The sequence below is a fragment of the Stomoxys calcitrans genome, chromosome 5, assembly GCF_963082655.1.
Source record: "Stomoxys calcitrans chromosome 5, idStoCalc2.1, whole genome shotgun sequence".
Lineage (NCBI taxonomy): Eukaryota > Metazoa > Arthropoda > Insecta > Diptera > Muscidae > Stomoxys > Stomoxys calcitrans.
Genome location: NC_081556.1, coordinates 10,677,708 through 10,692,507, shown reverse-complemented (window position 1 = coordinate 10,692,507; position 14,800 = coordinate 10,677,708). Strand labels below are relative to the sequence as shown.

Below are 14,800 nucleotides of genomic sequence, written 5' to 3'. Positions count from 1 at the left end.
GGAAATCGGTTCAGATTTAGATATAGCTCTCACACATATATATCGCCCGATTTTCACTTCTAGAGTCACAGCAAGCGCATTTAATGACCAACATTGCCAAAATATTACAAAACGCTTTTATAAAAATTTTAACAAAATTTTTTTATAAATTTAAATGTGAATAAAAAAATTCTTATAAACATAAAATTTTCTAAAATTTCCTCATTATAGAAATACCGCTACGTAAACCCTATTAAAATTTGCATAACTGCTACAATATGTTAGCAACTGCACATGGACATAACCATTGCGAATTTTTTGTAGTCTTACACATGTCCTTTGAGGTAATGTGTTATGCCAATGATTATTATCATGACACACCACTCACTGCAGGCTTATGAAGAACTTCCGTTCTAAAGTATTTTCTGTAAATGTGCCCAACTCACACATACTCACACACATGCAGCCATAGACCGTGAAGTATATGTGTGTTTGAAGTTCCGCCACCACCATATGCCAGCACACATACACATGTATATGCTCTTGCGGAAACCAAAGTGAAGCACGGAAACCGCTTCATTTGTATTTAAATGTTTCATTATGACGTGTTTCCTTTCTTCGAGTGCTGTGCCAATGATTTCCTATTCTTTCAATGGCATTGTCCTTTTTCTCAAACCACATATATAGGGTGACTCTTCTTGGCAGCAGAAGGTTACTTGGCTGGCATTCAAATTTTTATAGCATTTCTTTGCCTTATTACTTGGGGAAAAAAAAAGAAATCAAAACCTCTTTTTGTTTGACCTTTGGCTTTCAAAAATCCAATTGTGTTGCTAATAATTACCCCTAATTTAAATTTCTTCTTCGATTTTATGGTGTCTTGCTGTTGGCCTTTTATGGGGGTCGCTTTTTTATGATGACTTAGGGAAGCATTGCTATACAAATTGTTATGGAAGGTCAATATTAGCATGGACAATAGTGGCCATGAGGATGGGGGGAAAGTAATCTTAAGTTTTTTTGCAAAAAGTCTTTTTGTCCATCTTAAAGCTGAAGATGAAGAGAAGAACAAATGATCAAGGATGAAAGAAAGCTAAATTCCAAATTTTGAAAAAACAGTATATATTTTTATTTTTGTACCAAACGCTTTTATAAAAAAAAAATTAATTTTTTGTAAAAATACAAACAACTTGTCAAACAATATTTTCTTGAAAATCTAATTTTGGTAAAATTTTCTATGAAAATCGAACTTTGAACCAAACTTTAAAAATCCGACTTTTTGTAAAAAACTAAATTTTTATAACTAATTTGAGAAACAAAAATTTTCCAAAAAATCTTTTTGACAAAATTTTCTATGAAAATAAAGGGGGGGGGGGGACCCTCCCCCTTATCACAATTTTCAAAAACGTCAGAAATTGGTGCACCGATTTCAACAAAATATTGTATGCCATAATAACACCATAAAACCAGGAAATTGGTATAAAATTTTAGAATCAAATAAACTGAGGGGACGCCCCATCCCAAGACCCTCCCGAACGGACATGTTTACTAATTGGGACAATATGGGTATCAAATGAAAGGTATTTAAGAGTAGGTTACGTACTTGGCATAAAAATGTCACACTTTGTGTGAGGGAGGCCTCCACCCCAAAAAAAAACACCCAACAGGACAATTTTATCGTTTTAGGCAATATGGGTATCAAATGAAAGGTATTTAAAAGTAGAATACAAATATGACATAAAAAATTATTCCTTGGTTTCTGAGGGGCCTCCCCAACCCCTAAAAACCCCTCAGCAGGACATATTTACCGATTGGGACAATATGGGACTCAAATGAAAGGTATTTCAGAGTCAAATACGAATACAATTTTAAAAATTGGGTCCAAGTACCTATAGAGCTGCCACAGGCCCAAAACCGTCCCAGAAGAAGCGCCCAAAATCAAAAGTGGACGGGAAAATATGGGACTCAAAAGAATGGTATTTGGGAGTAGAATATGAAAAGGATATTTAATATTGGGTGCAAACACCTAGCGATCCATCTCAAGCCCTAAACCACCCCAAAAGTACCGCAAAAAATTAAAGTGGACCACCACCTTGATAGTCACCTTCAAATGAAAGGTATTTGAGATTAAAAAACGAATTTGATAATCAATTTTGGGTCCAAATGTGTGGGTGACGCCTCACCCCATAAACTCCCCTTAAACTAATGGCAAGTTGGGGTTCGAATAAATGGCATATGAGATAAGAGCACGATGCTGATATTTAATTCAGGACTAAGTGTCTGGGAGACTACCCCACCCCGAAAAACACCCCTAAATCGGACAAACATATTTACCGACCATGTCAAAATGGAGCTCAAATGAAAGGTATTTTGGAGTAGAGGACGAAATTGATAACCACTTTCGGAACCTCGTTTCTGGGGGTCTACACCACCCCCTAAACCAACCAATACCCTTAACCCACCTTCTCACTCCCAAATTCGCAATGAGTTTATCAGTCTCAAATAAAGAATAGACTGCATCTTAATGATTCATTGATTCCCAGCGTATTCAGATTAAGGCAATCTAAATTGTTATACTGTTAGTCAAGCGATATACACATACCATTTTCGTAGCGTGGCATTTCACTAAAAACTCCTTAATTGTAGATAATAAATATTCAAAGGATAATTTTATTCCATATATTGTAAAAGCTAGTTTTCAATAAAATAAAATTTTGACAAAATTTACTACCTGTAGCTAACCTAAAGCTAGCCTAAACCTAAACTTAACCTTAACCTTAACCTTAACCTTAACCTTAACCTTAACCTTAACCTTAACCTTAACCTTAACCTAAACCTAAACCTAAACCTAAACCTAAACCTAAACCTAAACCTAAACCTAAACCTAAACCTAAACCTAAACCTAAACCTAAACCTAAACCTAAACCTAAACCTAAACCTAAACCTAAACCTAAACCTAAACCTAAACCTAAACCTAAACCTAAACCTAAACCTAAACCTAAACCTAAACCTAAACCTAAACCTAAACCTAAACCTAAACCTAAACCTAAACCTAAACCTAAACCTAAACCTAAACCTAAACCTAAACCTAAACCTAAACCTAAACCTAAACCTAAACCTAAACCTAAACCTAAACCTAAACCTAAACCTAAACCTTAACCTAAACCTAAACCTAAACCTAAACCTAAACCTAAACCTAAACCTAAACCTAAACCTAAACCTAAACCTAACCTAAACCTCATTTAACCTAACATTTTTTGGAATATAAAATTTGACAAAAATTTTGGCAAAATAAATTTTGACAAACATTTTTGGAAATAAAATCTTGACAAAGTTTTCTTGAAAAACAATTATTTTGCAAAATTTTCTTTGAAACTTCAATTTTAACAAAATTTTCTATGATTTGTTTCTCAATTTGAATAATAATCCCTTAAGCACCAAATTTTGACAAAATTTTTTTACGAACAAACTTCTCACATATCAATGAGTGCAGTCCGGTTCAAGTTTTAAGCTCAGTGATAAACGACCTCCTGTTTATAGGCGAGTCCAAACGAAGTGCCACAGTGCGACACCTCGTTGAGGAGAAGTTTTTACATGGCATAGTACCTCACAAATGTTGCCAGCAATAAAAAGCAAAAACCACCGTTGAAAAATTTTTTTATGGTCTCGCCAGGTTTCCATCTCTGGCGTTCAGACTCATAGGCGAACATGCTAACCTCTGCGTTACGATGGACTCCACTTTCGATTTTTTCTAACTGATTGACTAATTGCCCTCTTTTTCCTTCTGGCCTACTTTCAGATCCGGCAGTCAAGAATATCTCGAGAATAAATCTCTAGATCAAGACGACGAACCCCCCAAAGGCTGTTGTCGATGTTGTGCTAAATTCTGTATGCCATGTCGACGATCACGTTGTTCCCGTTGTTGTCGTCGCAATCGCAACAATCGCCACGATGAAGCCAAACAGCCTGTACTCTCGGCAAGCAGCAGTGCCACTACCACCAATCTTCAATTGATCGATGAAAAGCAAGGCGCAAGGAGTTCATGTTGGCAGCGTTTGAACTGTAGCAGGTGTTGTCGCAAAAAAGATACACAACCACCATCGTTGAGAAAACAAGAAAAACCCTTAGCGGCTTCTTCCTCGCTGGGACCGCCAAAACAAAGTAAATGTGGCCTATGTTTGAGTAAAATATTCTGTTGTCGTTCGGTTAATAAAATCGATCCCAAGACAGGCGATGAGACAGAGGTGAAGAAATGTTGTTTCTGCATACCGTGTCGTAGGAAACGGGCTCATCATTCGACAGCAGCATCAATGACGGGTTCTACGGTGGCTTGGCAAGACCCCGAGGTGGGTATAACACCGACTGATGCCGCCGTCTTGGAGGGTCAGGATGAGCCAAAGCAGTAAGTTGTGACATTTTAAGAAAAAATATCTGGGGATAATTGTTCTTCTTTTTTTTGTGTTTGCAGGGGCTGTTGTAAACGTTTCTGCAACTTTTTATTGTGTTGCCGCAAGAAAAAGGTTCAAGTTGCCGATAGCAGAAGGCAAAGTATAAGGGCACCGCCACCAGAGGTAAGGAAGGAAATATTAGAAAATTTAAGAAAAAATGGAATGTATAAAAAATATTCAAAAAAAAAAAAACAAAATTCTTTTCATGATTTTTTTTTATTTTAAATTATTTTTTATTTTTTTTTTCGTGTTTTTATCCTTTTCCAGAATATCTAAAAATAAGTCCGCTTCTTTTCTTTTTCTAGGACACTCGCCGCAAACTGCATGTGGACTTAGTGGAGTATACCTCCAAAATGAAGGGAGCCATACCCGTTCTACCTCTGTGTCTGGCCTATTTTTGTGCTCTATGCAATATTTTAATACCAGGATTAGGTAACAGAATGAAGAATATCAAAATTTTTTGGTAACAAAATAATTACGATTATAATTTTCCAGGAACTCTATTATCTGGATTTTTCTGTCTCTGTTTGGGTATACCACGTTTCTCGCACTATGACAGCGCCAAAGCCCGTTTTGGTTCATTGCTTATCAACACCATAGTAGCCTTTGCCCAATTGTTTTGTGTACTCTTCTGTTTTGTCGGCTGGGGATGGAGCATTTGGTGGGGCACCATAATGTTGAAATGTGCAAGTAAGTGGAGACGTGGAAAAATAAAAAGGGGTTACATGGCCAATTTTTTTAAAAATTTCATTTTTATAGGAAATTTTTCAAAAATATCATATTAATAGGAAATTTTTCATATTTATAGGAAAATTTTCAAAAATTTCATAATCATAAAAAAATTTTCAAAAATTTCATAATCATAAAAAAATTTTCAAAAATTTCATATTTATAGGAAATTTTTCAAAAAATTCATATTTATAGGAATTTTTTTTCAAAAATTTCATATTTTTAGGAAATTGTTCAACATTTCATATTTTTAGGAAATTATTCATAAATTTCATATTTTGAGGAAATTTTTCATATATTTCATATTTATAGGAAATTTTTCAAAAATTTCATATTTTTAGGAAATTTTTCAAAAATTTCATATTTATAGGAAATTTTTCAAAAATTTCATAATTAAAAAAAAATTTTCAAAAATTTCATATTTTGAGGAAATTTTTTAAAATTTCATATTTAAAGGAAATTATTCATAAATTTCATATTTTGAGAAAATTTTTCATAAATTTCATATTTATAGGAAAATTTTCATTTAATTTTATATTTATTTTCATTTTCATTTATATTTATAGGAAATTTTTCAAAAATTTCATATTTATAGGAAATTTTTTAAAAATTCCATATTTTTAGGAAATTATTCATAAATTTCATATTTTGAGGAAATTTTTCATAAATTTCATATTTATAGGAAAATTTTCAAAAATTTCATATTTATAGGAAACTTTTCAAAAATTTCATAATTATAAAAAAAATTTCAAAAATTTCATATTTTGAAGAAATTTTTCAAAATTTCATATTTTTAGGAAATTATTCATAAGTATCATATTTTGAGGAAATTTTTCTAAAATTTCTTGTTTACAGGTAATTTTTTCAAAAATTCATATTTATAGGAAAATTTTCAAAAAATAAAATCATATTTATGAAAAATTTTCAAAAATTTCATATTTATGGGAAATTTTTCAAAAATTTTATGATAATGGAAAATTGTTCGAAAATTTCATATTTTTGGGAAATTTTTCAAAAATTTGACATTTATGACAAATTTTTAAAAAGTTCGTATTTATAGGAAAATTTTCAAAATTTTCAGAAATTATAGGAGCTTTCCTAATACTAAATTCCACATCAACATTCCATTAACGAACAGGGAATACTTCTGTCATATCAATGAGGGCAGTCCGGTTAGAATTTAAGCTCAATGATAAAGGGCCTCCTTTGTTATACTGCATCCGAACGGCGTGCTGCTTAGCGACACCACTTAGCAGAGAAGTTTTTATATGGTATACCTCACAAATGTTGCCAGCATTAGTAAGGGGATAACCACCGCTGAAAATTTTTCTAATGTTCACGCTGGCGTTTGAACCCAGGCACTTGTCGTCATATACGGACATTCTAACCTCTGCGGCGCCCCTTGGGTAAAGGTAGTTTTAGTATTTTTGCCCGTGAGTAAGATTAGTTTTAGTAAAGTAGTTTTAGTACTCTTGCCATTGGGTAAGGCAAGTTTTAGTACTCTTGGGCTTGGGTTAAGGTAGTTGTAGTAAGCTTTTCCTTGCATAAGGGTAGTCTCAGTATTCTTGCCTTGGTTAAGGTAGTTTTAGTACTCTTGCCCTTGGGTAGTATGAATTGTATGGGTAGTTTTAGTACTTTGGAACTTCGGTTAGGATACTTTTAGTACTCTTGCCCTGGATAAGGCTAGTTTTAACACTCTTGCTATTTTGTGAAGCTGGTTTAAGTACTTTTGTCCTTGAGTAGGATTAGTTTTGGTACTCTTACCCTTGAGTAAGGGTAGTTTTAGTACTCTTGCCCCTGGGTTAGGCTAGTTTCAGTACTCTAACCCTTGGGTAAGGGTAGTTTTAGTACTCTTGTCCTTAGATAAGGGTAGTTTTAGTACTCTTGTCCTTGGGTTAGGTTAGTTTTAGTACTCTTATTCTTGGGTAAGTTTAGTTGTAGTACTCTTACCCTTGGGTAAGGGTAGTTTAGTAATCTTACCCTTGTGTAAGGGTAGTTTTAGTACTCTTACCTTTGGATAAGGGCAGTTTTAGTACTCTTACCCTTAGTTAAGGGTAGTTTTAGTACTCTTACCCTTGGATAAGGGTAGTTTTAGTGCTCTTGCCCTTGGTTAAGGGTAGTCCTTGGGTGAGGTTAGTTTTAGTACTCTTGTTCTTGGGTAAGTTTAGTTGTAGTACTCTTACCCTTGGGTAAGGGTAGTTTTAATACTCTTGTTTCTGGGAAAGGTAAGTTTTAGTACTCTTACCCTTGGGTAAGGGTAGTTTTAGTACTCTTGTCCTTAGGTAAGGGTAGTTATAGTACTCTTACCCTTGGGTAAGGATAGTTTTCGAACTTTTACCCCTGGGTAAGTGTAGTTTTAGTATTCTTACCCTTGGGTAAGGGTAGTTTAGTACTCTTACCCTTGTGTAAGGGTAGTTTTAGTACTCTTACCTTTGGATAAGGGCAGTTTTAGTACTCTTACCCTTAGTTAAGGGTAGTTTTAGTACTCTTACCCTTGGATAAGGGTAGTTTTAGTACTCTTGCCCTTGGTTAAGGGTAGTTTTAGTACTCTTGCTGTTGAGTAAGAGTAGTTTTAGTACTCTTGCCCTTGGGTAAGGATAGTTTCAATACGCTTGCTCCTGGGAAAGGGAAGTTTTAGTACTCTTACCCTTGGGTAAGGGTAGTTTTAATACTCCTGCTCTTGAGTAAGGGTAGTTTTAGTACTCTCAATCTTGGGTAAGCTTTTTTTGGTACTATTGCTCTTGGGTAAGGGTAGTTGTAGTACTCTTACCCTTGGGTAAGGGTAGTTTTAGTACTCTTACCCTTGGGTAAGGGTAGTTTTAGTACTCTTACCCTTGGGTAAGGGTAGTTTTAGAACTCTTACCCTTGCGTAACGCTAGTTTTAGTATTTTGGCGTTGGCGTTAGTACGCTTTCCCTTTGGCATGGCTAGTTTTTGTACTCTTGCCCTTGGGTAAGGCTAGTTATAGTACTCTTGCCCTTGGGTAAGGGCAGTTTTAATACTCTTTCGATTGTGTTATGCTAGTTTTAGTACTCTTGCCCTAAGGTAATGTTAGTTTTAGTACTCTTGCTCATGGGAAGTTTTAAAACTGTCGCCTTTTGTTTAGGTTTCTTAGAATTTACACAAATTTTATATTTATAGTAATTTTATGTAACTTTCATATTAATACGATTTTTTATAGGTTAGGATGGGGTATACTATTCTATTCGTTCCGTTTGTAACACCTCCAAATATTCGTCTAAGCCCCCAGAAAGTATATATATTTTTGATCGTCTCGTTCTAAGTTGATCTAGCCATGTCCGTCCGTCTGTCGAAATGACGATAGCGGTCGAACGAGTAAAGCTAGACGCTTGAAATTTTGCACAGATACTAAATATCGATGTAGGTTGTTGGGCCATATAGCTTTAGATTTGGATATAGCTCCCATATAAACCGATCTCCCGATTTGACTTCTTGAGGCCCTGGAAATCGCAATTTTTGTCCGATTTGGCTGAAATTTTCCATGCTGTGTTCTTTTGTGACTTCCAACAATTGTGCTAAGTACGATCCAAATGATATAGCTCCCCCATAAACCGATCTCCCGATTTGACTTCTTGAGCCCTTAAAAGCCGCAATTATTGTCCGATTTGGCTAAAATTTTGCATGTAGTGTTCTGTTATAACTTCCAATAATTGTGCCAAATACGGTCCAAATCGGTTTATAACCTGACATAGCTCCCACATAAACCGATCTCCCGATTTGACTTTTTGATTCCTTATAAGCCGCAATTTTTGTCAGATTTGGCTAAAATTTTGCATGCGGTGACTGTTACGACTTCCAACTACAAATACAGTCGAAATCAGTTTATACCCTGATATAGCTTCCATGTAAACTGGACTCTCGATTATCTTTGTTCGGTTCCTGGAAGCTTTCATTTTTGTTGGTTTGTTGGTTTTTTTTTTTGGGAAAACTTTTAAAAGTTTGTATATTTATAGAAATAAAACAATTTCTTTTCTGTTTCTTACTACAGGAAAACTTAGTAAAATCCGCAAGGTGGAACGCCTGGAGATGGAAGAGGAAAAAAGACAAGCTGCTGCTGAAGCTGCGGCGGCTGCAGCAGCAGCAGCAACCGCAGCTGCAGCCAAAGGAGAAACTGAAACTGCTAAAACCTAAACATAACAACCTAGACAATGAAGTTTTCCACCAGAAAACAGCAACTTCCCTTGATACATAAAATAAACAAGTCTACCTTTCATTACCAAAAAAAAAAACAAGTCATAAACTTCCAAACCAGGAACAAAACAAAGTGGCCTTAAAATTGTGAATAAAAGAAACTTAAAACACGAAATTGTCTACCAAAAAAGAAAAAAAGTTTTCCGTTTTCACAAACCAATGAAGAACTCAAAGTTTTCCATATAATAGTAAAAAAAAATCCAAAAATTCCAAACCAAAGTCTACCTTAGGAAAATTTAGTGAAAAACGGAATAACAAAAATTTTCCTCTTAAACTGTAGCTACAACAATGACCATTATTTTACGAAAATAATTCGAGTATAGTTATTAAAAGAAAAAACTTTATAGCTTTTAAGTAGTTGATTATTGTATATATAGTAACAAATATTATTAAAATTAATTATTATTTATAACAAAAAAAAAACAAATTGTCGCCGAACTACAACATATCCCTCTTTTTTTCAGAAAACTCATATCTTTTGAAAAACCTTAAGCATAGTAGAACAAAAACCAAAGTGCACTTATTTTAAAGCTTAAAGCAATCCTCTGAGATTTTTATCATAACTTTTTAGGCCTTATCTATGTTACTGATGACTACTACTGTATTAACAATTTTAGAACATAACTCTTCAACATAGAACTCTATTCTAGATAAAATCTTGAATAATTTTTACAATTTACAATACCTGTAAATACTATGTATTTCAAACACTTAAATTAAGCCTAAGGAGTCACAACTCTTTCGAAAGATATAAGGTATACATACATAAAAAATTTGATGACATGACGTACAATAATGAAAATAAATGCTAAAAATCATAAGAATTCTATATTGAGTTTTCTTTCTAATGAAGCTCGTCGTACTCTTCTTCCAAATACCACTTTCAAAAATTCGAAAATATTATGACAATCGGCACAAAAATTAATTTTTCCCCAAGGGAAACTTAAAACGGCCATATCTCTTTAACTAAGCCTCGTAGTACAAAAGTAAGGTTAATTTGTAGTCACTTTCAAAAATTCGAAGAATTGATGAAAATCGGCCAGAAAACCTATGAAAACCTAACATGACCATATCTCCTTAACTAAGCCTCGTAGAGCGAAAGTACGGTTAATTCGTGATCACTCGGCCAAAAAATGAATTTTTCCCTAGGAAACTTAAAATGGCCATAACTCCTTAACTTAGCCTCGTAGAGCAAAAGTTAGGTTAATTCTTGATTATTTCCAAACATTCGAAAAACTTATTAAAATCGGCCAAAAATTAATTTTTCCCTATGACAACTTAGAATGGCCATATCTCCTTAACTAAGCCTCGTAGAGCAAAAGTAAGGTTAATTCGTGATCACTTCCAAACATTCGAAAAACTTATTAAAATCGGCAAAAAATTAATTTTCCCTATGACAACTTAGAATGGCCATATCTCCTTAACTAAGCCTCGTAGAGCAAAAGTAAGGTTAATTCGTGATCACTTCCAAAAATTCGAAAAATTGATAAAAATCGGCCAGAAAATTAATTTTTTCCTATGAAAACTTAAAATGGCCATATCTCCTTAACTAAGACTCGTAGAGCAAAAGTAAGGTTAATTCCTGATCACTTCCAAAAATTCGAAAAATTGATGAACATCGGAAAAACAAAATGAATTTTGTTGTTGTTTTTTAGGGAAGGGGCTAGCTCCAAGTACATGGTCCCACATTTGGATATCATATTCGTATTCTACTCCTAAACACCTTTATTTGAGACCCATATATCGATAGGGGGTGTTTTGGGGAAGGGGTAAAACCCCACGAAAATTGGTCCTGAAAGTGGGTATCAATTTAGTGCTTTACTCCCTAATACCTTTTATTTGAGCCTCACATTGACATGGTCGGTAAATATGTCCGATTTAGGGGTGTCTTGGGTAGTTGGTTGGTCCCCCGAACACTTGGGCCTGGAAATATATCAGCACCATGCTGTACTCTCAAATATCATTTATTTGAACCGTATAGTGTCATTGGCCTCAAATTTCGATTTCTAATCTCAAATACCTTTCATTTAAACATCTTTTTGCGAAAGTCAGCAAATATGTCCGGTTTGGAGTATTTGCCCTTAAAACTATCAATATCGAGTTCCACTCTCTTTATTATGGGGATGGGCGTTGCCTAAACAGTTGGTGGTCTACTCCCAAATATTTTTCATTTGAGCCCCATATTTTCATAATCAACAAATTTGTCCGGTTTTGTGGGTGTTTTGGGAGATGGGGTGGCTCACAGAAACTTGGCTCTGAAAATATCCATCAGATTCGTGTTCTACTCTAAAATACCTCTTAATTGAGCCTCATATTGCAATGGTCAGCAAATACTTCCTATTTGGATGGTGTTATGGGGGTGGGGTGACCCCATAGACACTTTTTCCCGAATATTGATACCAGATTCGTGCTTTACTCCCAAAGACCTTTCGTTTGGGCCACATATTGCGATGGTCGTAAATTTGTCCTCTTTGGGGGATGTTTTTAGGGAGGGGCGGCCACGCAAACACTTGGTCCCATATTTGGATATCTGATTTGTATTCTACCCTCAAATACCTTTTATTTGAGCCCCATATTGCCATGGTCAGTAAATAGGTCCTATTTGGGTGGTGTTTTGGGTAAGGGGAGGACCCCAGAAACTTAGTCCCACATTTGAATGTCAGATTTGTATTTTATTCGCAAATACCTTTCATTTGAGTCTCATATTGCCATGGTTGGTAAATATGTCCGATTTAGGGGTGTTATGGGCGTTGTGGTGGTCCCCCTAACACTTGATCCGACAATTGGATATCAGATACGTTTTCTCATCTTAAATACCTTTCATTTGAGTCCCATATTGTTGTGATTGGTCTATATATATATTTAGTATGTTTGGGGGTGGGGCGCCCCCCTATGTACCCTATCCGAAATTTGGACACCAAATTTTTGTTTTTAGGTTACTATAAGAGAACACACAAAATTTCGCTTAAATCGCATCACCCATCTCCGAAATCTGGCATTTCAGAAGATTAGGGTAAGGGAGAAGGTCCGCCCCCCTTTGGATATAAAAAAAACGAAGTACCCTATTTTTGCCACGGGTCCATAGGGCACCGTCTGTGAAAATTTCAAGAAAATCGGTTCAGCCGTTTTTGAGTCTATACGGAACAAACAAACGTAAATTCATTTTTATATATAAGACTAGCCGAACCGGACCCGCTCCGCTGCGCCTTCTTAAACTCTCTAATATCTTTAAAGGGCGGAGACACTTCGCTCTGAATGTATATCGTATGTATCCGGATGCGGATATATTTACGAGATACCATGCCATGCATGCATGGTCATGATACAAATTCTCCCAAAGGGGTGTCGCACTGCGGAACGTCGTTCGGACTCGGCTATAAAAAAAGATCCCTTATCATTGATAAACTCATTTACCATCTGATATATAAAAATTATATAAACTATGTTTCCTTCCACAAAAACCTTCACAATCTATGAAAATTATAAGAAAATCGGTTCAGCCGCTATTGATTCAACGGAACAAACAAACAAACCGAGTTTCATATAGCCATAATGGGTCTATTTGGAGTGTTTTTTGTTTTTGGGGGGGGGGGTGTCTGAAGCTCATAAAATCTTTATTTAATACCCGATTTTGTTGAAATTTTATATACAAAATTCATTCAAATTCAATTCAATATAGACCACACAATGTCCGTGGCGAATTTTGATGCATAAGTTATCCAATTTTCACCGGATTGTGACGAAAGGGGGTTTCCAAAGTTCGACCCGGCCGAACACTACCTTGCACCTAATAATGCACTTAGTACTTTATAATGTACCTGCTACCTAATACAGTATCTGGTACCTAATAACGTACTTAGTACCTAATAAAGTACCTGGTACTTAATAAAGTATCTGGTACTTAATAAGGTACCTGGCACTCAATAAGGTACCTGGCACTCAATAAAGTACCAGGTACTTCATAAATTATCATGTACTTAATGAAGTACCACGTACTTAATAGAGTACCAGGTATTTAACAAAGTACCAGGTACGTAATAAAGTATCAGGTATTTAACAAAGTGCAAGGTACTTAATAAAGCACAAGATACTTAATGAAGTACGAGATTCTTAATAAAGTACCAGGTACTTAACAAAGTACCTGGTGCTTAATAAAGTACCCGGTACTTGATCGACTACCTGGTGTTTAATGAAATACCTTGTACTTAAAAAATTACCTGGTACCCAATAAAGTTCTTGGTACCTAATAAAGTACCTGACACTTAATAAAGTACCTGACACTTAATAAAGTACCTGGTACCCAATAAAGTACCTGGTACTTATTACTTATTAAAGTACCTGGTACTTATTAAAGTACCTGGTATTTATTAAAGTACCTGGTACTTAATAAAGTTTCTGGTACTTAATAACATGGTACTTATTAAAGTACCTGGTACTTATTAAAGTACCTGGTACTTATTAAAGTACCTGGTACTTATTAAAGTACCTGGTACATATTAAAGTACCTGGTACTATTAAAGTACGTGGTACTTAATAAAGAACCTGGTACTTAATAAAGTATCTGGTACTTATTAAAGTACCTGGTACTTATTAAAGTACCTGGTACTTATTAAAGTACCTGGTACTTATTAAAGTACCTGGTACTATTAAAGTACGTGGTACTTAATAAAGAACCTGGTACTTAATAAAGTATCTGGTACTTAATAAAGTACCTCGTACTTAATAAAGTACCTCGTACTTAATAAAGTACCTGGTACTTAATAAAGTACCTGGTACTTAATAAAGTACCTGGTACTTAATAAAGTACCTGGTACTTAATAAAGTACCTGGTACTTTATATATTGTAGTAGCTGGTACCAGTTGGGTTGAGTTCGATATAGCTGCTACGGTCTCATAAATACTGAAATGTTACCGAATTTTATAGAAATGTGGTTAATATATATCTGAGGTGGTGGGTATAAAAAGTTCAGCCCAGCACATTTTAATAACTTTCTACTTGTATTTATTTGTCACAGTGTTACCCTACTTACCTCTCTCCATGTTCTTATTTGTGAGTTTTGTTATATGAGTATTTGATTTTTGTGTGTTTCCTGAATTTTGAGCCCTGCTATGCCTTAAATTGTTGACTTTTTGAATCTTGATTCCATTCCGCTTGAATATATTATTCTTGCTTCTTGAAAGTTGAGGTTTTGCCTCTTGATCTTTGATTTTTCATTTCTATACTTCTGATACTCCACTGCAGATTCTTTAAATTCTTGATATTGTCTTAACATCTGAAAATGTGAAATAAAACTTCATAAATTGAATTGTTGATAAATATATATTTGTTCTTTTTTTTTAATTATTTTTTTATATATATATTCTGATAAATTATTTTTAATTCATATTTCTTTAGTTTTTATTTTTATATTTAATACGAAAAATTAATAATTTCAAATT

General features: G+C 34.6%; 1 protein-coding gene across 1 annotated transcript in view; it reads left to right on the top strand.

Annotated features, from left to right (window-relative positions):
• Window positions 1-9,797, top strand: part of LOC106093602 (protein stum) — an 81,400-nt gene extending 71,603 nt beyond the window's left edge. The window contains exons 7-11 of the mRNA XM_059368965.1: window positions 3,773-4,375; window positions 4,442-4,544; window positions 4,727-4,853; window positions 4,917-5,111; window positions 9,159-9,797. Coding sequence (XP_059224948.1) covers window positions 3,773-4,375; window positions 4,442-4,544; window positions 4,727-4,853; window positions 4,917-5,111; window positions 9,159-9,301 — 1,171 coding nt within the window. The 3' untranslated portion in view covers window positions 9,302-9,797. The remainder of the gene's footprint in view (window positions 1-3,772; window positions 4,376-4,441; window positions 4,545-4,726; window positions 4,854-4,916; window positions 5,112-9,158) is intronic.
• The last annotated feature ends 5,003 nt before the right edge of the window (window positions 9,798-14,800 follow it).